Source organism: Electrona antarctica, assembly GCF_951216825.1.
Source record: "Electrona antarctica genome assembly, chromosome: 23".
NCBI classification, from domain to species: domain Eukaryota; kingdom Metazoa; phylum Chordata; class Actinopteri; order Myctophiformes; family Myctophidae; genus Electrona; species Electrona antarctica.
Genome location: NC_136804.1, coordinates 20,200,791 through 20,226,096, shown reverse-complemented (window position 1 = coordinate 20,226,096; position 25,306 = coordinate 20,200,791). Strand labels below are relative to the sequence as shown.

General features: G+C 42.3%; 1 protein-coding gene across 2 annotated transcripts in view; it reads left to right on the top strand.

Annotated features, from left to right (window-relative positions):
• Window positions 1-25,306, top strand: part of LOC306916266 (neural cell adhesion molecule 2-like) — a 174,266-nt gene that overhangs the window by 128,881 nt on the left and 20,079 nt on the right. For both annotated transcript variants that reach the window (XM_079494088.1, XM_079494089.1), the window contains exons 6-11: window positions 632-749; window positions 990-1,159; window positions 8,128-8,273; window positions 20,227-20,377; window positions 22,019-22,206; window positions 22,566-22,662. In XM_079494088.1, the coding sequence (XP_079350214.1) occupies window positions 632-749; window positions 990-1,159; window positions 8,128-8,273; window positions 20,227-20,377; window positions 22,019-22,206; window positions 22,566-22,662 (870 nt within the window). The remainder of the gene's footprint in view (window positions 1-631; window positions 750-989; window positions 1,160-8,127; window positions 8,274-20,226; window positions 20,378-22,018; window positions 22,207-22,565; window positions 22,663-25,306) is intronic.

Genomic DNA, 25,306 nt, shown 5'->3' with positions numbered 1-25,306 from the left:
CCCCCTTTCCAATCCCTGCCACCCTCTTTGTGAGTGTGAATTAATTAGAATTTGAGTTTGAATGTGACTCATGTCATTTCTCTCATGTCTCCCCTCTCTCTGCCCTCAGTTTCCTGTCTCTATATACTCCCCGTCTAAATAAAGCAACCAAAAAGCCAAGAAAAGAAAGCACACAAAAATAAGTAATGGATGTAAAGGAAGTCGGGAACCCTCCTGGGAGTCAGATCTATGCATGTTTTCATTGGACTCCACGTTACCTCTGGAGGGTTATTGAGGTGTCTCTCGTTTTGTTGATCCCTCAAGGCTCGGCTGTGAACCTGCCCTGAGGACACACAATGATCCGAGAAACTTCAGATAAGCTCGTTGGCAGAACTGAGTTGGGCAGTGGTTCTTAGCCCATTCAAACTCATTACCTGCCAGAATTGTTTCAGTCTGTGTCCATTCACTGCCAAGCTAAGGTCGGAAATCTTATTTTGAAGAGCATTAACTCGCGGGCTCATTGATGCTGCAGCGGGACCACGATAAGCATTAGCGAGGACCAATTATATGAAGATATGTTGAAAATGGGTGGTTAAAGATGCTTTGCGGATCCGGTGTAGATTTTAAGCATGTTGTGTTGGTCTTCCACCAGTGCCTCCGGTGGTGTCGGTCTTCCTGCCCTCCTTCAACGCTACCGCTGACTACCAGGAGTCTGTCACCTTCACCTGCATCATCTCTGGGTCGCCTGAACCCCAGGTCACCTGGCACAGGTAACTGTTGAACCCTTTTTAACGGTAGTTTTCCACTGAACCTTGTCGGCGGTTGCCAGCGTTGGAGAGTGCCTGTTGCCGAAAACCTGCTGTTGAATGGCCGGTGGGTACACTGATAAATATACTGTTGAATATTGGTGGTAGTAAACAGTTAAAGATCTGCTGAATGCTGAATGGGCAGTTGGTTGGGTACACTGTCGCGCTCGTGTCCTCAATTCGTGTCTTTCTCACGCTGTCCAGGAGAGGGCAGCAGTTGCAGCAGTCGGAGCAGTACGTCTTCAGCAGTCTGGAGGGTGGGCGGAGCACTCTAACCATCCACAACATCAGACAAGACCACGGAGGAGTCTACTCCTGCAGGGCCACCAACAAGGCCGGGTCCCAGGAACGAGAGCTGCTCCTCAAGGTGTTTGGTAAGTGAAGCCGTGAGCAGTGAGGCTGCAACATACACTAAATATCAAATATTACCTACAACACCTTGCATTGTGACTGGCGTTGTGAGCTTGCAGATCGGCTATTTTTCCACAATATTTATCTATGGAACCGAGTCAAACTAAATGTAATGCCTCAACTCCTGACAAGTGCTTGTCAGGGTGGGGGTCCCCCATTTCAAATAATTATGATTCTTTTGGGGGTCACGGTCTTAAATGTTTGGAATCCTTGCTCTAAACAAACAAGTACTTTGGCCTAGGAAGACCTTGCCAAAATGAGTTAAAACCAAAACCAAAAACCAAATAAAGTTTGACGAGGGTTTTATACTGCTCCAGGTTTTATTCTGTTTTATACTGCTCCAGTCTGGCGCCATTTCTGCCGACAGACATAGTGGACAAAGTGTGTGCTATATTTCTCTCCATTAATTGCAGTTTTTTGCCATCTGGCTGTGTTTGTATGTGAAATGACAAAGACAAGACGAGTGCTACAGTTGGCTGTTTATTTCCTGACTGTGTGATTCCGGTACAGAATATATAGCAATGGGGAGCCGGAGGAGGCTCAATACGAAAAAGTGAAGTGAAGCAACAATCCATTTTATTTGTGGTCACACAGAAAGGAGTCATATCCTTCACAGCCAAAATGTTCTGTATAGATTGCAGAAATAACACCAAGCAAAACACTCGAAAGATCACCACGGATCATCCTCGCACACAAATGTTTCACAAATGTCCCGGGTGGCTTTTGCCTTTTCATTTTCTTGTAGTCTCCCCCTCCACGCACAGGCAGGCAGGCGGGCGGGCGGGCGGCTGGCTCACAATGTTAATTCACCCATCATGCACACAGTGTTGTGACTTGCAAACGACTCAACGGGGGAAAGAATACTGATCTGCAGAACAGAGGACGAACCTCTCTCTGTTCATCGCATTGCCACAGCACATCGTTGATGAAACTTGAACAAGTATATGAACTTGAGAAAAAGAAGTCCATGTAATTGTGACAGTGTCAGTTTGAGTTGGCGGTGCCCGGATTTGAACCCATGACCTTGTGGTCCAAAGGTGAGAGCTCAACCAACTGTGCTATCCAGACAAAATAAGTTGTCTTATTGTAAACAGCAAAATAATTTAGTGTTTTGGGGATGTCTTTACTACAGTGTGTTTGCTGTCAATTCTTTCATGTACAAACTTCAGTCAGGACAACTCAAGAATGGATGGAATATATATTTATTGAATATATAATGAGCAATATATTTATTATGGTTTGGCGATGAATTGGATCTGCTTTTTAGGTACTCAGATCAAGCACATCAGTCCCAACCATAGGGACTCCGAGTCCGAATCCCAAAACGACAGTAGCAAAACTTTAGCATATGGCGGCGCAGCAGAATCAGCAGCAGCAAGCAAGCAAGCAGGAGGAGGAGTGCAAACCCTTCCAGTTTAAATAGCCGGTATGAAGATGAAGTGATTGGCTGAGTGAACCATGTGAGTGAGAACGTAATGCTGAGGCGGCCCAATTAACGCCGGCAGCAACTGCACTGAGGTTTTCTGACTGAACTTGCTCTGCGCATGTCTGTGACAGGCGCGATGCTCATTTCTCTTCAACTGGGATTTCAGATAATGGTGCATAGATTGTGTGTAGAACGTTTCATGCAAATCGCTCAAAAATCGTGGCAGAAAATCAAGTATAAGCGTTTTTTAAACTGCTCAAAGTGGCAGAAAATCTGAGGGCGGAGCTTACTGGTCAAAGTGACAGATGTGTTCCCCATGAGTCAATGAACATGTGGAAACAAGTGCCATGACTTTTGGCCAAACGAGGCATGACTTATGCCCGTTCAAAGGTTTCATTTTCCAAAAATTGCTATAGTGCCCCGCTTTGGCCAATTGAAGTAAGGTTCAGTGCTATTTGGCATGCCCCTCTACCATACTGTAAAGTTTCATAAGCATGTGACGCTGCATGTATGTATTAGGGGCAGAAGAAGAATTTTCACAAAACAGCAATTTTCATTGGCTCATAAAAACGTAATTTTTTCACTTAGAAAATTTACTTCAGATTTTTTGTCCGTATAGGTTCAAAGTTCACGTGTAGAAGTTGCCGTGCATTTTGATCAAAGATCCTGTGGGAGATAGATTTTCACTGTTTTTCATATAATTCAAAATGGCGGGTGATCTAAAGGTCAGAGGTCAAAAGTAAGAGCACAGTAGTTTTTTGGTATGAGGAGACGCATATGTGCATCGAAGTTTCATTACCGAAGGTCAAACGGTTCATGAGCTATGCACTTTCAAAGTTTGCATTTTCAATTGAGTGCTATAAGCGCCACCCTTTGGCCAATGGTCGATGGCTTTGCAACCTCACCGTTTGGCATGGCCCTCTATAGTGGAGCAGATTAAGTCAATATATCATAAGAATCGTTCACTTGATCATACAAGCACCAAAATTGGCACACAAGTGCTTCGGAACCTACTCTCTCAGAAAAGTACGTTGTCCACTTGAAAAAACAAAATGGACACCACTTTTTCAAGATGGCCGCCATTCGAGGTGGTTTTAAACAGTGTTTGAGTTATATTGAGCTATAAAATCCTATTTTGATGGCATATACATCAAAATATATGTTTCTGAGTATGATAAATCCAATTCTTCATTTAGAACATCAAAATTATTGAATATTATGATGATACAATGGGAATTAAATGATAAAGTGCGGCAGATTAAGTCCATATTCCATAATAATCCTTCATGTGGTGGTACAAGCACCAGATTTGGCACAATTGATGTCCAGGATGTACTTTCTAGGAAAATTATGTTTTCCAGCTGAGAATCCAAGATGGCCGACCAGTTCACCAAGTAGAACTTTAGTGAACAGAAATGTGTGATCCACACATTGATCCAAACATCAAAATGAATGTATTCTGATGGTGTCAATTTAATTCCAATATGGCCGCCGGTTTTCAAGATGGGGGCTATTACGCAACTCAAAAATTGCGTTTTCGGAAGCTGTCTGATCACAGATATTGTTGAAGGGCAACATCACCATTCATTGAAATGCTGTGATCAAGCTCTATTGGTTTGTAATTTTGTATATAAGAGTGATGTCAAAGCACAACCAGGACACACTGGTGACATCACTGCTGTGAGACTCCGCATGGGGTTCAGTGTCGGCTTGTAACGTAGCTGTAGTTGTGGTTTACTAACTGTTGTAGTCGTGTACTCACTGTAGTTTGTAGTATACTTTAGTGTCCTAAATGCTATCTAATAAGCCCCTGTATACTGTATATCTCAAATAGAAGTTTAGTTAGTTGTAGCATTGTAGTTGATAGCCGCACCTGAATTGACAGGATGTGTCAGCGTGGGAGAGCTGAGACAAGGTTAACAGGGATTCAGTTACCTGGATGGTGTACAGATCGCACAGGACTTGCACTGGATGAATGGTCGGGCTAGGTGTAGGACACCAGATGCTTGAACCTAGATGCATCCCATATTTCAATGTGCTTTGATGTTTTGTACGTTTGGGTGGTAAAAGGATATAGCCCTCTGCCTTTAACCGTATAACACAAGATGTTCCGCTACTAAAACTGATTGGAGGAAGTGTCAAACAGATACGAAAGAGGAGTTGAAGTCTCCCCGTATTTCAGGCAATACACCTGTTGCCCATCATGTTAGACTCATCCAGATTGGATGATGGAGGTGGCAGTGAGGATACATTGAGGCAAAACAGTACAAAGTATCACCAAAATTGTCGGGCAAATGTTTAGCAACTGAAACTCCAGCGTTCCACTAAGAGAGCAGCTGAAATTCAGAATGATCCTGGTGAAGGACACGCAAAAATTCAAAGTGCAGTGCAGCGGATGTGATCTCCCCCCCATCGAAGCCCTGTATGACGATCGTTGTGTCAGCAAAGCTCGTCGTGGAATTATGAGGGACCCAAGCCATCCCAACCGCAGGCTGTTTGAGATGCTGCCACATGGAAAACCTTTTCGCAGTCTCGAAGCCACTGGAAATAGACTGCAAATAAGCTTCTTTCCCCAAACAATCAGATACATGAACGAACTGATAAGAACCAGGGCGAGTTTACCTAACTTTGCTACTACAGGGAAACATGTACATATGTTACTATTTTTCTAGCACTCTTTATTCTATCCCTTTGTTTTGCTGTGCTTGCTGTGTTTTTTGTTGTTTGAATATTATGCTATTATATCTATGCCGCTGCATTGTCTGTAAGGAAGCCAATTAAAAATAAGTTTTACTCTTATATACCTGTACATAAGATGTAACAATAAAGTCCAACCTTGAACCTTGATCTAGGTTCAAGCATCTGGTGCCCTACACCTAGCCCGACCGTTCATCCAGTGCCATTTAAGTCCTGTGCGATCTGTACACCATCCAGGTAACTGAAGCCCCTTGTCTCAGCTCTCCCACACTGGCACATCTTGTCAATTCAGGTGCGGCTATCTAACTACAATACTACAACTAACTAAACTTCTAGTGGAGATATATACAGGGGCTAATTAGCATTTAGGACACTAAAGTATACAACAAACTACAGTGAGTACACTACAACAGTTAGTAAACCACAACTACAGCTATGCTACAAGCCGACACTGAACCCCATGCAGAGTCTCACAGCAGTGATGTCACCAGTGTGTCCTGGTTGTGCTTTGACATCACTCTTTATACAAAATTATAGAGCTTGATCACAGCATTTCAATGCATGATCAACGAATGATGTTGCCCTTCAACAATATCTATGATCATATACAGCTTCCGAAAACGCTAATTTTTAGTCACGTAATAACTGCATCTTGCAAACTGGCGGCCATATTGGAATTCAATTCCAACACCATTAAGTTCTTACAGTCAGAATACTTTCATTTTGATGTTTGGATCATTAACACATTTGAATTCTACTTCGAAAACCTTTTTGTTGTTTTGTTTTCTTGCATTTGGCGAGGCGGCCATCTTGAATACTGGCAGCCATCTTGGATTTTCAGCTGGATAAGGTGCTTTTCATAGAAATACATCCTGGACATCATGTGTGCCAAATTTGGTGCTTGTACCACCAAGTGAAAGATTCTTATGGAATATTGACTTAATTTGCCCCAGCTTTTCGTTTAATTCCCATTGTATCATCATAATATTCAATCATTTTTAATTGGATTTCTCATACTCAGAAACATACATTTTGATGTATAGGCCATCACAATAAGATTATTCAATCAAACTATAGTTCAAACACTGTTTAAAACCATTTTGAAAGGCGGCCATCTTGAAAAATGGTGGCCATTTTGTTTTTTCAAGTGGACAACGTACTTTTCTGAGAGAGTAGGTTCTGAAGCACTTGTGTGCCAAATTTGGTGCTTGTATGATCAAGTGAACGATCGTTTCAGTAATCTGCTCCACTACTACCATATTCCCGAGTTTCGCGAAAACCGAGGAGGAGAAAAAAACAGACAAAAACAATAAGGGACCCCTTCGGGACTGCTTGGTCCCTTAATAATAAAATTACTCTTCTCATTAATCGAAAACGAAATAGAATAATCGCTGAGAAAATAATCGATAGTTGCATTTATTTGTATGTTGTACATCTTCATAAAGCTGCAAGCTATTTCCATCACACATTCTTCTGATAACACTCTTCTATCACCATATGAACTGACAATGAGATTCATGCTTCACTCGTCAGCACAAGGCGTTCTTGTTGTTCAACGTACACATTTAGATGAAGGTAAGAGGGGAGGGGCAGCGGAGGTGGCATCTAATACAGGCATAAGTTAGTTTTATCATCCCTGACATGACAGCACAGTGGATGGGAGAAGCACAGGGAATATAGATCTCTCTCTCTCTCTCTCTCTCTCTCTCTCTCTCTCTCTCTCTCATTGTAACAAACAGCAGTGGTGTAAAGTAAAAGTAATTCTATGTAATGTACTCAAGTACTGTACATAAGTACAATTTTTAGGTATGTTTTTTTTACTTTGTTCACTATTTGCAAGGTTCAATGCTAAAATATTGTACTTTTACCACACTACAATTATATGAAAACTTAATTTACTAATTACTTTGTAGAATTGTATTATTATAACAAAACACACCACCAAATACAGTAGCCAATGTACAAACTCACAATGTGTTGCAATGCGATATACATTGTGCAGGATATATTTCAGTTCAAAACGTACTGAAATGAGACATTCTTCACAATGAGAATGAGTACTTTTATTTTTACTACTTTAGGTATATTTTGATGCCGATACAGTTGTACTTCTACTCAAGTACATTATTTTTGAATATGGGACTTCTACTTGTAACAGAGTATATCTACATTGCAGTATTGATACTTTTACTTAAGTAAAACATGTGAGTCCTTCCATCACTGATGCTATGGTGATCCAATGAGTCAGCATGCAGGGTTAAAAGGTTCAGAATCGTATTGACACAACATAATGGCGTGTTCATTGCTGTGTCAACTTGACTTATAACTTTAATATGATGAGCGTTGCACACAGAGGGTCTCTGTCAATTATTATCCTCTCTCTCTCTCTCTCCATCTGGGGGCTGGGGACTTACAGTGGAGGATTTTACATGGTTGGTGCCATTGCCGTAAATGTTTTTATTTCTATGGTCAATCCTACAGTGTTGAGTAAAAGACAAAGATAGTTTTTCACATTCATTTGTGACATTTTTAATACATTGGAAAATATGTTTAAAGTGGTCCAAGACTGCTTTTATCCTGGGAGTAGGTTACAGGAAAACAATGGAAGACATTAACTCTGGTTATAGGAGAGAGGCTAAAATGGCTATTTACAGTAGCAGGAAGAATGCACTGCCTGTTTTCGTATCTTTGGCGAAAGCCAGAAGAATTAATCTGAAAGTGGTGCTATAATGACGCTTTATGTTCTCTCCTCTCTCTCTCTCTCTCTCTCTCTCTCTCTCTCTCTCTCTCTCTCTCTCTCTCTCTCAGTCCAGCCCCACATCGTCCAGCTGCGTAACGTGACGGCGGTGGAGGGCAGCGCCGCCATGATCTCCTGTGTGTCTGAGGGAGAACCTCTGCCTGACATCTCCTGGAGGAGAGCCAGCGATGGACACACCTTCACCCATGGAGTCAAGGTGTGTGTGTGTGTGTGTGTGTGCGTGTGTGCGTGTGCGCGTGTGCGTGCGTGTGCGTGTGCGCATGCGTGCATGTGTGTGTGTGTGTGAGTGTGTGACTGTGTATAAAGACATTCTGAAAATGCTAAAGTATGACCACAAACAAATTCAACTAGAAAAAGTGCCCCTCGGGGCACAGGTCTCCACCAGGGCAGGTCAGGTTGTGGCCTCCTGGTGGCGCTATAATAGGCCAATGTGAAAAGGGTGCCATTTCTTCATACGCCTTTGATGGCAATTGGATGATTTGAGGCATTTTGTTCCAAAAATGTGTTTTGCAAAAATCAACCTGTTGGTGGTGCTATAACAGGCCAATGTGAAAAGGGTGGGATATATTCCTCAGCCTAGTAAGAAAATGTGTGAAAGATTTCACGTAAATTGCACGCTGCGTTCATGATTTGAGGCTTTTGTTCAAAACGGGGCTGTGAAAGCCAATTATAGCCAATTAGGATGGAATATGAAATATCGGACAGATCCGACTCGCGCACATGACCATAGAGATACTGTGTAACGATTTGTGAGATTTTTGGACAGAATCTGGAGGAGTAATATCAAAAAATGTGTTTTACAAAAGTCGGCCTCCTGGTGGCGCTATAAAAGGCAGATGCGGTAGCTGGTAACAGACGGACGGAAGGACGGACACACACACACGGACACACGCACACAGACGGAGTGCAAAACATACTCTCTCCCTCCCCATGCCTTCGGCCTGGTGGAGACAATTAAACCACCATTCTCACAATCGATCAGATTTGTGTGTACTTGTATTGCTACACCCGTGAGCTCAAAATCCCCATGCACGAGTATTGTACAATTTGAGAAATAGACATTGTCTGGTTTCATTTTACCTCCTTTTACCTAGGAGAGAGGAGCAGAAAGATAGAATCCATAACACCGTGACATAACTTGGTTTCTCTCCCCCATGTATTTATATCTTGTCAAGGTCACAGTGTATGATCCACATGTCCGTTGATGTGGAAAAAAGAACAAGTAAAAATGTCTCTCTGTTATTATTCTGTTGACGAAATGCCCCCCAAATAAACTAGAAAAGTGCAGGTCTCCACCAGGCAGGGTTGCCGGACCCAGGCCTATGAATGAGCTGCAGCTGTACTCCCTTGGAAAAAGTTGACTTTGCTTTGCTGTCATCATCATCATCCAAATGAAATTTCCATCTATGCTTTCCTAAAGCCTCCCTGAGAAGTTAACAATCAAACAAATACTGGTAAATAAATACATAAATAATGCCGTTTGCTTTTGAAAAAGGTCACGGTTGAGATAAATGAGCGTGTGTTGGCTGGAAACACCAGTGTTGATAAATCACTGCAGAATATGAGAGTAAGTACTTCTTCTTCTTCTTCCCAGAGCAAATGCAATTATGTAAATGTGGAGCTGTGAAGCAACACACCTAAACATATACTATAGGAGAAGACAAACACAGCATGTTGATGATGGATGACTCCAGTCATTCTTGTTTAAAACTCCATGTTCCGCTCTCAATTTACACTCCAATCTTGCACGGACTACCCTGTTCAGCATCAGTCCTTTGTGTTGCTTATTAATTATGGTATAGTAGGCTATAGGTTGTTAATTATGGTGCAGTGGGTTATTAAATGTTTTTTTGGATTGATTGATTGATTGATTGAATACTTTATTAGTCCGAAATATAAACAGCACAATTCAGTACAGTCAGACATTTTTAGGCTAAAGGATACCACAAAAACGTCCTGGGGACCTGTTTTCATTGTGGTCCAAAGTCAATTCATCAACATAGAATAAATATAACACAATAATACATAACATCAACAAATACAAAACACTATATGTACAAAGGAGAAAAAGGGGAAATAATGTTGTTAGAGAAAACTGATTTACCTCCCATTGTGGTTTCCTGATAGATGGATTGTCAGGCCTGTTTTGAAAGAAGCCAGTGATCCACATTTGTTTAGGGATGGTGTCGAGGCATTCCACATTTTGAGTAGTAGAATGAGAATGTTCCCATGTTTGTGCTATAAATAGATGGATGTTACCAGTTCGTTGTTACTCCCTCCAGTATTGTGGCTGTGGGTGTCACTCACTTTGGAGAAGTAGGTTATTAAATATGGTACAGTAAGTAGGTTATCATAATATGGTACAGTTACAGTAGGTTAGCTGGATTGTGCTTTTGTTAAGAGTTTGACAAAAACATATAAGGCAGCAGGTCTGGATATTATTTGTGCATAAACTCATGATTGTAGATGAGAAGAGAATGAGATTAATATTACATATCTTCCTGAACTGTCAAGAAGACCTCAAGCCTAGCTGTACAGAAGTTACAGCCTCAATCGGGGAGATTTTGTTCCAACTATATCGGGAGGGGTGCTCCCAGTTCGAACCTGCATCAGGAGTGATCCTTTGGCAAGAGTAGCCTATCCTTTAGTATCCTGTGTACCACTGCAAGTTTAAGTGGCTCAAGAGATGAGATCATGTTGTCTTGCTCCTCACGGGCCCGGTATTCTCAAGAAAATCCTGGTGTCTGATGTGATGTCCTGTTATTTTAAAGTTGTGTACTAAACTACAGTATGTTTACGATTAGAGAGAGATAATCTGATCATACTCTGCTGAACACAAGATGATCCTAATGTTTTTATTTGTTTTCTATCTGGCCACTCACACTTTTTTTTCTCGCTCTCTCTATCTCTCTCAGCAGGGTTAAAAGCTTCAGAGACATATTGACACAACATAATGGCGTGTTCAGTGCTGTGTCATCTTGACTTATAACTTTAATATGACGAGCGTGGCACACAGAGGGCCTCCGTCAATTATTTGATAAGAGAACAATCGTATGCTTTTAGGGGACACAAAGTCGTCCCTGTGGTTCACAGGAGACACACTGGCTCGGAACGTTTGACTCGTACGAGATGAGATTATCTTCCTCTTTGAGAATCCATCCAATCCTCCATTGTGATGAGCGACCTTGAGAAAATGCAAATATTGTATTCCCACTGTCACCTTTGTACCAACATTAATTTCTATTTATTAAACGCAATGCTTGCAGTGATGCAATCGTCTGTTATGAGCAGATTATTTAGTAGTATGTCTTTGATTGATTGATTGATTGAAAAATGTATTAACAGTTTGCAGAATTACAGTACATTTCAAGCACAAACTCAATACAAAGGCTGTTAACTGTGAGTGGACGACCCAATTAAGCATTACATTTAGAGACGTACAAATAGACACTTCTATATAGACAAAGGACAGAACAGGAATTCATCATAAAGGAGGTAAAAAGGGAAAAGAAACATATACAGTGAGGGAAAAAAAGGGGCGGTGGGGGGGATTCACGTTCAGCTCCGTTCATTTGTTTGTTTTCCTTGGAGGAGCTGCGTTGGGTCCCCAAGTCGGCTCCGTGGCCGTACCTTGAGTTGGCTGTGTGGCCGTGACCATCTCTTGTGTTGTCCTTGTGTTGGGTCCCCAAGTCGGCTCAGTGGCCGTACCTTGAGTTGGCTGTGTGGCCGTGACCGTCTCTTGTGTTGTCCTTGCGTTGGGTCCCCAAGTCGGCTCAGTGGCCATACCTTGAGTTGGCTGTGTGGCCGCGACCGTCTCTTGTGTTGTCCTTGCGTCCGTGTTTGAGGGATTCCGATTTTACAGGGGCCAGTTTCGAATTGCAGCCGTCCGTAGGTGCCCTTTGAGAGCGGTTTTGAAGGAGTCAAGGGATTCGCATGTCTTAATGACTGTTGGTAGGGCGTTCCACATTTTGGTGGCATAGGAGCGAAAATAATTTAGTCCCTTGTTTGTGCCGAATCTGGGTTGTACATGGTTCGTTGCACTCCCTCTGGTGTTGTGGGTGTGGACTTCGTTAACATTAAGGAAGTATCTAGACAGGTACATGGGTATCTTGGTGGTGTATCGAATCTTGTGGACCAGACCCATTGCAAGATGCTGTACTCTGTCGTCGACCCTAAGCCATTCCAGCCTGTCGAAGTGGGCAGGGGTGAGGTGGGTTCGGGGGGCGAGGTCAAGTAGGAGCCTGACCAGTTTGTTTTGGGAAGTCTGGAGCCTGGTTTTAAGGGCCTTTGAGGTGCTGTGGTACCAGGAGGTGCATGCATAGTCAAAGAAACCCTGTACAAGGGCTCCTGTTAAGGTCTTCAAGGTGTTTTTGTCGACCAGTGAGGAGATCCTGTAAAGGAATCTTGTTCTATGGTTGACCTTTTTGATTACGTTGGTGGCCATTTTATCACCGGAAAGATTAGCCTCCAGGATGGAACCTAGGTAGGTAATTTCATCTTTACGTGTGATAACATTGTCACCCACTCTAACCAAGAAGCCATTTGCCTTGCTGAGATTACTATTAGAGCCAAAGAGAATGGATTCAGTTTTTCCCAGGTGTAAAGATAGTTTGTTATCAGCGAGCCAGGTGCAGATTCTACCGAGTTCCGAGCTGAGGGCCTTTTCAACCTGCAGTTTGTTCCTGTCCGAGACTAGCAGTGCCGAGTCATCTGCGAACAGGAACAAGTTGCAGTCACAAGCTGAAGTCATGTCGTTAACATATATTAGGAACAGTAAAGGCCCTAGTATGCTCCATTGTGGAACGCCACAGCTCACTGGGAGGGGGGGGACAGTGTTCCATTCACCTCCACCATCTGTTCTTTATTATAGACCGGTCAGTATAAGATACTGTATACAATATGTTATATAGACTATAGACTTGCATAGCCAGACAACTATTCCACAAGCTTTGAATGCTATAGAGTCAAACTACTGTACACCTCCCGAAATCCGAACACATTTACATTTTATGCTCTACAGCAAGCTATATATGCGTTGATTATTTTGTTGTACTAGTCCATACCCGTTCGGGGATATGACATACCCAATCCCTACCTCTCTCCCCCCACGCAACCCAGCCCCCCACCCCCCCCTTTTTTGGCCTCTCTTCCTCTCCCCTCACACATTTCGTCCACACATTTTCTCACATTTTGAGGACACAATATCTAGAATTATTCGTTAGATATTAGGATAAATTTGCGCGACTGTAAAGACAAAACAGAAGTGGGGAGGAGACTTGACATCCGCTTTCTCGCTTGCTCATGATCAGTAGACGAGTGCATATATGAAAAAAAGGCACCTTACCCTAAAAAAATTGCAACAGAAGGTTTCTCAACTGTTTTTTGTAGTAGTAGTTGTCCTTAATAACATACTAAAAGTTTACCAAAGTTTGACCATGCGAAAGGTGTTATTTTCAAGGTGGCGTCCAAGATGGCGTCTGGAATCATTAAAATAGCCTAACTCCTTAATTATTCACCCTAGACAAGTAATTTTTGTGTCTAACCCTATGTTTTTGGGGTCTAGGAATCCATTGAACTTGTCCAAATTGCAGAGATACATTTAGATAATTAGTGTTCTGTACCATACTGTACTGTACTATACCGTACTGTACTGTATTGTTCCATACTGTACTGTATTGTTCCATACAGTACTGTATTGTTCCATACTGTACTGTATTGTTCCATACTGTACTGTATTGTTCCATACTGTACTGTACGGTACTGTATTGTTACATACTGTACTGTACTGTATTGTTCCATACTGTACTGTACTGTATTGTTCCATATTGTACTGTACTGTAGCAGACTGTACTGTACTGTACTGTACTGTACTGTACTGTACTGTACTGTACTGTACTGTACTGTACTGTACTGTACTGTACTGTACTGTACCGTAATGTCCTGTCGCAGACTGTACTGTACTGTACTGTACTGTACTGTACTGTACTGTACTGTACCACTGTACCGTACTGTACCGTACTGTACTGTACTGCTGCAGACTGTACTGTACTGTACTGTACTGTACTGTACTGTACTGTACTGTACTGTACTGTACTGTTGCAGACTGTACTGTACCGTAATGTCCTGTCAGACTGTACTGTACTGTACTGTACTGCAACACACTGTATTGGACCATACGGTACTGTACTGTGCAATACTGTACCATACCTTTCCGTACTGTACCATACTTTTCGGTACTGTACCATACTGTGCTGTATTGTAGCAAACTGCACTGTGCTGTACTACCGTTCTGTACTGTACAATACTATACCATACTGTACTGTGCAATACTATACTGCTGCGGTGTGTGTGTGTGTGTGTGTGTGTGTGTGTGTGTGTGTGTGTGTGTGTGTGTGTGTGTGTGTGCGTGCACAGTGGAATGGGGTGTGGCCTAAAATGTGATGTGATTTGCATCACTGTGAAATGTTGCGCAATAACATGGTTTTTCATGCAAATGCAAACTGTACAGTAATTATGACAGTTGCATGGATGCAAAGTAGTGCGTTATGTCTGGACACGCATGCCGGTGGTGTTATGTATGGTGAGATGTGGGCAAACGGTGTCGTTTGGTAGGAGAAGGCGGACAAAGGCAGCCGGATAAACGGGGTGCGTGTGTTTTAATTAGGGTGGCAGGATTTTTTGGACAACTTTTTAATACATTAGGAAGGCAATCAGTAGGAGTGTGCAAAGAGGGTGATTATGGAGGTTGGTGCAGAGCTGTCAGAACCTAAGTCTCTCAATAACCACATTATCAAAACACTCCTTTGAAACAGGTTGATGACTATTATTTGGGTTCATATCTTCTTCCCAAAAGGACTTTCAAACTAAAATGGTAAATGGTGCATTTATATAGCGCCTTTATCCAAGGCGCTTTACATAGATTGTGCATTACATTCACCCATTCACATGTACATTCATACACCGATGGCGGTGGAAACCATGCAAGGCACCAACCAGCACATCAGGAGCAATTAGGGGTTCAGAGTCTTACTCAAGGACACTTAGACAGAAACTCTGGGGGAGCCCGGGTTCGAGCTGGTAACCTTGTGGTTACCAGTGAAATACATTTTGCACTTAAACCCCAAACTAGTACAGTTTCGGGAATAAGAAGATGCCTGTGACAAGTACATCTGAACCCTATCCGTGCCACACTCCACCACCATCCCTGCGCCTATACACCAACTACATACATTATGATAGCTCTGTACTGACTTGAACACCCTCTCTGGGCCCATAAGGGGGCTTTTCTCTCCACTGTATCCCCACTGAGGAGTCCCATCTTCCCCATAGACCAGACAAGTGGCCATTTGTTCCTACTAAGTGTGTTTGCTGCAAAGACTGAGCTTGTAGATCGCCTATTTTCACAATGTTTGTCCCGACCCCCAGTTTGGGAACAACTGCCCTAGGGGACTTGGATTATTATTATTTTGCCAGACACCTTTACAAACAATAGTGAAGACATTTCTTGTTAAGAAATTTCTTCCAAGATGTGTGTAATATTCCCAGTCTATCACTTGGCAGCCATGCTTTTACAAATGTCACAGTACCAACCATTAATAATGAATGCACTCCTTATTGGTATGGAATCAAATCAAAATAAATCTCCTGAAAGCTTCAACAGAATGTGAATTATGTGTATAGGTGATGAATTCACCAATCCTGGGCATTACGGCATATAGAAAAGGGAGAAATGTCCTATTACACTGTTATAACCTTATAACCAATTGCTTTATTATATAATTGTACTTGTAATTGCTTGACTATAATTTAAATATGCTAATTGGATTCCTAGATCACCAAAACATGGGGTTAGGCACCAAAATGACTTGTCTACCGTGAATAATGAAGGAGTAATGGCCTTTTATGGAACTGGGGGCGGCCATCTTGAAAATCTGACCTTTCGCATGGTCAAACTTTGGTAAACTTTTAGTATGTTATTAAGGACACCTAATACTACAAAAAACAGTTGAGAAACCGTCTGTTGCAATTTTTTTAGGGTCAAACCATAATTGCACCCGACTCAGAGCTTTCGTCTCCCACACTTTATGATGGAAGCATTTGATCATTTTCTGTCTGGCCACGCAAGACTATAGACTCTATAACATACAGTATCTATTAAATACTAGAGCTCCACCTGGTGGAGGGACAGATTAGACTCCCCTGAGCCCCTCCCCAGCACAATGAGAACCCCTCCTCCCGAGTCCCCACAGACTTGTGCTCAACCATGGCGCGTGAGAGTGTACTCTCCTTCCCCCTTCGTCGCACTTACCGTGGTAGCTAGCAGCACGAAACCACCACAACACCCTTCTCAGAAATGTTGTTGTGACACAAGTCTTTCTCTCCATCTGCAGTGCAGAGTAGAGACATTAGCGAACAGTGCTTTAGTGAAACACATGACGGTGCTTTAGTGAAACACATGAGCTAATACTAAGGGTGGGAATATGCACAAACTTATCACAAACAATATGAACCTGCCACAGGCTGGTGTCTAACAGGCCTCAGTCTCCATCTCTCATAACTCTCCACCTCAGAACACAGGAAACAAGAGATAATAGCAAATACAAACAGAAGTACAACATCTCTTCTTCTACCCAAAATACTAATATGGCTGGCCGTAACACTACAAAAAAAATACCCCAAGAATATACTAAACACATCACTTGAGTACTTAGTTACTTTACACCACTCCTGACTCCGTTCACTACATCCAGATGATCTAAGTATGCAACAGATACATACAAGGATACCTCAGCTGGGATATAAAGCCCTCCTCTCATTGGCTGATGTTTCTTCTGTGCAACACTAAAGCCCAGATAAGCTCCTGTGAACAGGATGGGGTGTCGATGGTCGAGGCTTAGCGGCTTAGGTTCACATAATGAGTCTTTACAAAGATGAATGTGTATTGATTAGCCTGGGGAAATCCATGGTGCAATGTACACACACACACACACACACACACACACACACACACACACACACACACACACACACACACACACACACACACACACACACACACACACACACACACACACACACACACACACACACACACGCACACACACAGACAGATTAAAGTTATCAGTCACCACCACTGATTTCAGCCATTTGGATTCCAGAGAAGCCAGCATTTTCTTTGACTCATTGACTGCCAGAGTTAAAACATTGTCTGCTCTGATTCTGAGCATTTTCACTAACCTTTGAAAAATCATAGACAATTATCAATAGTTGCATCATATAGTACGTTGATCCAGTGTGTCTCTCAAGATAATGTACTGTTGTTGATTCTTATGTCTCCACAGAATCTGCATTCTTACGTTCTGCTCCTGACATGTAGCTAGAAAGCAACTAAGTGCATTTACTTGAGTACTTTGTCTACCATCTTCACTTTGTTAAGCTCATTTGTCATCCTTCGTCAAGCCTATTCTGTTTGAATACATTAAAAGAAAAACATAATTGACTGAGGCAGCGATGTTCCAGTTTGGTTGTCAGCAAAGTCTTAGGTGGTGTCCACATGTGGACGTATTCCTCGTTACCCGGGCAAGTATTTAGCCGATCTGCCCTTTCTGCCACACGGAGACAGCGTTTTTGGGGACTTTCTCATCTCCGTGTGTACAGCGAATGCCGTCTCTTTCCTGAGCCAGTGATGTCATAGTCCCCTCGCCCCCTCCAAACTAACCATTTGTTCATGAAGTGTTAATGGTTTATTTCGCATAGCTGATCTGCAGCATGAGCAGTTTAGAAACCGTCCTCCAGTGACATCATCATTAGGCAGATTTTTTTTTAAACAAGATTTTTTTTGAGTGGTGCAAACCACTCCAACAACTGGCTTTGTTAGTACCCGTGTGTGTTTGTGCCTGTACGGGTGAGCATGGTTACTATGGTCACTGACATTACGTCAGACCACAGCTGATCAGGCTATATAAGACCTTGCACCACTCAGTTCACACGGGTGTGATTTTTACTAAAATGTTTAGATTTTCATTATCGTGAGAACGATGGCTTCCATTTTCGCATTGCAACTTTTCAGGACTAGAAAGCCTGCAGTTTATATTAGCTTGCATTCAGCCCTCCTATGAGACACAGACAGAGTAGAAAAAAATTGCGCCATTTTTTCATGATTATTAGTGAGGACCTATTATATGAAGATAGGTTGAAAAGTGGTGAAGTGGTCCTTTAAGTAAAATTAATGAAAATCTGAGTACCTTCCAAGGCTGCAGAACTGTACAATAAACTCCAGGCAGCCTGCAACATTGTGGTTACACTTTAACAACAGCTGTGTGTAGCATGACCTCTCAGTCTCAGGGCAACTTTATTACGGTTTCCATTAAAGTTAAATGTGATTATGCTAGCACAACTATCATTACACAGCACAGGCATTCATGCAGCGGCTGGTCAATTATTTTGTAGGCTGAATTATGTACTCATCATCAGAAGAGATTAATAACTCATTAGCATGCACCGTGTGCACGTCCTGCTGTGTCACTTAACCCTGGCTAGACTACTTTTACTTTGTGTTATACTTCACTGACTTGGCTACATACGGTACTGTATGTCAGCATCTGCAGATCTGACTAAATACAAGTTCTAGCTACGTTGCATTGAAGCAAACTTCAGCTTGTAGATTGGCTGCTTTAGCCATTTTTAAAATACTAGAGTGGTGCCCGTTGGAGCCTCTACAACGGTGCCCGTTGGGCACTACTGACCTACTTGGAACGATGCAAGTTGTAAATGCATGCCCCACCCCGATATTATGAGTCTATGCAGACGTCAGAATGATGTCAGAACAGTCCAGCTCCATGAATGGACACTGGGCAGGGGCTCTGTCAAGAGCCCGGGCAGAGGCCTTTTGGGGGCAGTTCTGGACAACCGCGGGTTCAACCGACTCGACACCGGGCACTGCACCCCCTGTGGTGGGGTGGAACGCGTGTGTCAAATTTGAATTCGGTGGGGCGAACGGTTCTCAAATTACGTGGATTAAAGACGTACAGACGTACGTACAGACGTACAGATAGAAAGAAGAAGATTTTTGTATTTGTTTGTTTGTTTGTTTGGTTTTTTGCTAGTTGCTATGGCTATTTGTGGGTCCTTGGCATGGAATGGTTTGGAAACCCCAACATTCTGCATGGAGGTTTATTGTTTAGCTCCAGTCTATAATGTAACCGGTACATTTCCAGAATTGATGTACTTGTTTATCGGGGCGTAGTGTTGCTTAAGAAGAATGAGAGCAGCTCCCAGAATGCATTTCTTTATTTAGCAGCATCAGTCAATTACACCAGTGATTGATGTGTTTCACTCTAATTGACCAGTTAAATCCAATATCATCGGGGGCTGTGGCGTGTTTTGTTTAATTTCCTTCACACTACACATTACGTGTGTATTTACTTTGCCAAATGTCTCCACAAGTATTGTACAATTTGTGAAATAGAATTTTTCATAGTCCTTAGAAAGATTATGGAAAGAAAAAACTAAAAGATTTGGGCAGGAAAATATTCAGGTTGTGGTTAGGATTTGGATTAGACGTTTGGAGCAGGGGTCTTCAACAGGGGGTCCTCAACAGGGGTCTTCAACAGGGGGTCCTCAGAGGTAATACAGGGGGGCCGCCAAATGTTTGTGTGATAGGACTTTTACATTAACCACTTGAACCCTAGCATCCCTATTCTGAGGAGAACTCTAGCCAAAAAATGCTGATCGCTTGTAGATCGGCTATTTTCGGCCAAGAGGTTTGGCTGAGAGGGAAACGAGCAGACATAACTGTCTGAAAATAATCGTTAACATGAAACCAACAATGATGATAGTGACAAGACTATGTAGCTATGTATCTATGAAATCTATGAAAAAGTATAATTTGCAACACAATTTTATGCAGTATGTAGTAGGAGGTCCGTGCTTCATCTCTTTCTCAGCTACAGTGTCCTTGACTTGAAAAACATTGAAGACCCCTACTTCAGAGGTTAGGTTTAGGGGTTGGGGTGGTGCCTGATTTCAACTTTGGTGTGTGTGTGTGTGTGTGTGTGTGTGTGTGTGTGTGTGTGTGTGTGTGTGTGTGTGTGTGTGTGTGTGTGCGTGTGCGTGTGCGCACGTGCATGCCTGGGTGTGTGCGTATTTAGAGCCAGGATGGGCGCTTTGAAGTGCGTGGCCGCCACGCCAAGTCCACACTGAGCATCAGTGGCGTGAAGCTGTCGGACCTTGGTCGCTTCGACTGCGAGGCTCTCAGCAGGATCGGAGGCCATCAGAAGAGCATGTATCTGGACGTAGAGTGTGAGTACACAGCGTCCACAGTCTGATCAACAACTCACAGCCTCCTTCTCAAACTTCTTCATGTCAAGGACCCTTAAATTGACATAATATTAGCCCGCGGCACAGACCTTTTGAAAGGAATTAAGGATGTGCCAATATTTGTACAGTTGTATAGCAGAAATGATTCTAAACAATTGTAATTTCAAGGACCCGTAGTTTGATATGCATCAGGCTATGGACCTCTATTTAATAACTTTTTTTGATTTCTGGGACCCCACACTGCGTTCCCCAGATTCAAAATGTTTCCACAAGCATAGTAAAATCTGTGAAATAGAAACTTTCATGGTCTTAGAGAAAAAAATAAAATAAAATTGGGGCGTTAAGCTTTACACTTTTACAGAAAATATTCAGGTTGGTTTTGAGAACTACTGCTATATAGGATGTGATTGCTGGAGGTGAATAGTTCAGTATCACATCCTTTGGATTGAAGTACGTCATACACAAACTCACCCACTAAAACTCTTTTACTTTGAGGACATATTATTTCCACAAAGGGCCCAATTTGTATTTTCAATCATTTTTGGAGATTGTTTTTGGTACACCACCAGAGATACACAGATCCCCCATTACTATTCATGGTGAACCGATCAACCAGGTATGTTCATACAAATACCTAGGAGTAGTAATAGACCATCTGTTGTCATGGAACGATCAGATTGATTCAGTATGTAAGAAAACAAAGCAAAGCATCTACTTCCTTCGCCGTCTAAGATCCTTCGGTGGTAGTAGACGGATTCTTCTTTTGTTTTTCACTTCTGTTATTATGAGTGTTCTTCAGTACTGTAGTACCACCTGGTATGGATGTTTGTCTGCAGCCCTAAAGTCACAACTGCTGCAACAACTGAACATTTGTTCAAAGATTGTTGGACAACCACTTCAGAAACTTTATACATCCACGTATGATAACAGCATCCTAAGGTTAGCAAGGAATATCACCTCTAATACTAAGCATGTGTTGTATGGAGAATATAGGTTGCTACCTTCAGGAAGGAGATATGGTGTACCAGCATACAATAAGGTCAGACTAAAAAGGTCCTTTGTCCACCAGTCGACCTTGAGGCTTAATCAGGAGTTGTAGTAGCCACGGGGTAATCTAAGCGGTGGATATTGCTCTTGTCTTCATGTCTTTATGTATGTAAATTGTCTTGTACTATATCATATCATATCATATATGGGCCTCATGGCTCGGAAAGGCTTACTGCAAAGGTTGTGGGTTCGAATCCACCGCGGTGCACCCGGCTTTGTCGGGCGTCTATACGAACACAATTGGTCTGTTTTTGGGGGAGGGAAACCGGACAGGGAGGATGATATTCGTTAGTTGTCACTTGCAGGCTGGAGCGGAACCTGTCAGCAGGGAGTGTTGGGCGGGAGGAGTAGTAGGCTCTAAGGCCCCACTTCCGGTGGGGTCTCCTCACAGGCAGGTGTGAGACTGTAGGATGCAACAGCAGTGATAATAACACACAACTGTGTGTGGGTAGGAATCAATTGGCATAACGACTAAATTTGGGAAAAAATGGGGACTGGGGTAAAAAGAAAAAGAAAAAAGAACATTAATTGATTTCAAATATTTCATTCTTTCTTCGTGTGTTGCTTTGTACACAGACATGCCCAAGTTCCTGTCCAACCACACCATCTACTACTCGTGGGAGGGGAACCCGGTGAACATCAGCTGTGACGTCATGTCCAACCCTCCCGCCACCATGCTGTGGAGGAGGGAGCATCTCACCATCTCTGCCGACAGCTCTGCCAACATGCGGGTACACCACACTGTGGGCCGCTCCCTGCTGGAGGTGGGTACCATCAGAGTAACTATAGATACCTTAATAAAGTACAATTTTGAGGTATTTTGTACTTTCTTCAGCATAACAATTTTCAATACTTTACTTTTACTCCACTACAATTATTTGATTTTAGTTACGAGTTAGTTTGCAGATTTGTATTATTATTACAAAGCATGAACCACTTCAGCCCTATATACATTTCGACCATTTGAAAGTAGCAGATCTACAGATCTTTTGTAGCACAAAAGTACATGTACGTAGTACAGTTTGAATACATGGGACTTCTTATTGAGTATATATTGCAAAGTTGATACGATGATGATGATGATGATGATGATGATGATTATTTTATTGTATTTTTGTCCCAGGTGACACCGATGTCCGACCGAGATTTCGGACGCTACAACTGCACGGCCAGAAACAACATCGGACTGCGGTACCAGGAGTTCATCTTAGCCCAAGCAGGTGAGTCTACAACCCTGACATAACTTGGCTTCTTCAGATTAACAAAAGCATGTAGGAAAGGTTCCCTGTGGATATCATGGGGGAATTTACTACGAGGTACAATAGGTCAAGATAAATGCAATGCAAAATGTATGTCATTTTACCTAAAGTTTTTGGGGCGCGATTCTGAAAGATACTATAGCTCTCTGTGAGTGAGTGAGTGAGTGAGTGTGTGTGTGTGTGTGTGTCTGCGCATGCGCGTGCGTGTGTGTGTGCGTGTGGCTGCAGGAGCTAATCTCGCAAACCACTGGACCGATCAGACACACACTTATGTATGCATGCTACTGGTAGGCCATTATTATACTTGTTTACTTTAATAATGGGAGTAAATGGGGCTGAAACTATGCACAGAATTTGGAGTCATACCTGTACATGATAGATGACTGATGCCACAGGCTGCGGTCACATGAAGTCCCAGATCCACAATGGAGCCACATGCATTGTTAATTTCCTCGACTAAAACTATGACGAAAAGTGTTCGTCGACTACCTATTTTCACTGACGAAAACTAAATAAAAACGGAGCTATGATGACTAAAACTAAGACTAAATATATTGACAAATTCGTCAACAAATAAAACATGAGTAAAATGTTTGGGAGGGACTATAGTGGTGATTAGAAGGGATCCAGTAGAACTAAAAGATGAGTCATTTTTGTTTGGTTGCACTCTGAAAATAGCCGATCTACAGCGTTGTGAGCTTGCAGATCGGCTATATTCACCATGTAACCAAATGTAAAATCAGACGCCATCAAGGCCCGCCAAAACACATTTCTGTTGACAAAACTGTAGATTTAATCGACTAAAACATTTCAGATGACTAAAACATGACTAAAATTAAATTAAGTTGAATTAAAATCCGGTAAATTTTACACTGGCTGATATCTAGTATTTAAAAGTATTTAAAAGCGTTTTTTGTTTTAATCTTGATGATTATGGCGTACAGCTCATGAAAATAAAAAAATCATATGTCAAAATATTGGATTATTTTACGAGACCACTAAAAAAAATGTCGACCATCTGAAAAGTATATTAATGTATGCCGTCAATACTACTCAATGGGGCGTGGCATGGAGATGATCAGCCTTTGTCATTGTTGAGGTGTTATGGAAGCCCAGGTTTGCTTTGATAACAGCCGTAAATGCATTTGTATTGTTGAGTCTCATGTCTCACACCTTCCTCTTGACAATATACAACCTAGATTCTCTGTGGGGTTCAGGTCAGGCCAGTTGGCTGGTCAGTTAAGCACAGTAATACCATGGTCAGTACACCAGTTACTAGTAGTTTTGGCACTGTGGGCAGGTGCCAAATCGAGCTGGAAAGGAAAATTAGCATCTCCATGAAGCTTGTCAACATACTGAAGCACAATGTACTCTAAAAAGATGGCTGTGTTGAAACCATTGTTAAGTTTTCACTGTCAGTGGATCAACACCAGCAGATAACATGGCCTAAATCATCACTGTGTTTTGTCAAGTCCAGAGTCTCAACACAACCATCTATTATGATATTTTACAGCACTGTGTGCCTCCGTACATTGACAAGCTTTATGTTGATGCTGATCTTCCTTTTCCAGGGGCACTTGGCACCTGCCCACAGAGCCAAAACTACTAGTAACTGGTATTACTGTGCTTAACTGACCAGCCAACTTTTTTAATTATATTACGGAAGAAAATGAACTTTTACACATTCTAATTCATTGAGATGGAGCTGTATATTCCATATATTCCATATAGACCTCTCAGACCAATCTCAGCCTCCAGCCATTTGGCTATTATTTAGTGTCCCTGAAGCGCTCCGCTATTCGCTAATAGTCTTATTTGCAATTGGCATATAGATAAATTCCACTATAGCCTGTACGCCCCTTTTCAGCCAGCCTAGTCTAATCTCAAATAGTGCTGCTGATAATAGCACATTGCTCGCTATTTAGTGAAGTATTTACTATTTATGGTAGCTCCGCCTAATACACAACAGCTTAAAGTTTCTTTAGTAGGGATTAAATTGCCATGGCTTGGGAAGAACAGTACCGGGTAAAAAGCTGCATGCACACACGCATCCACAAATGCACGCAAACACTATTTCCACAGCTCATGATGGAGCAGCAGGGGATGGTGGATGATTTGAAAGCTGGCTAAAAGACCTCACCTCACCATGTCTCATCTTCAAAGCTAATCATTACGGCAGTCGTTCTCAAAGTGAGATTCCAGGCAGAGGCGACCTGAGTTATGTTTCACACTTCTCAATTGAACTGGGACTCGCTGTCAGGCATTAGAGCGAGCCTACAGTATATGTGCTACGGGCCCTAATGGCTATTGGGCCACCAAATGACCAGAACTACTTAATATTCACCATACCAGACCAGAACTCCCACCACGGGAATCATTTAATACCTTAATTGCAACCACTATATAGCAAGTATTTCCTACAGCTTCCAAAAATGTGTTAGTCCAACAATCTGAACTAACCCTTTAAATGAGTAAACCATGATGAATATGTTAGAAAACGGTTTGTGAATGTTACAAACGAACATATGTAGCAGAGAGACTCACAACCTCAACCTGGTGTGTGATCTAAAAGTCTGATATCTCCCCCAACTGATATCTCCCCCAA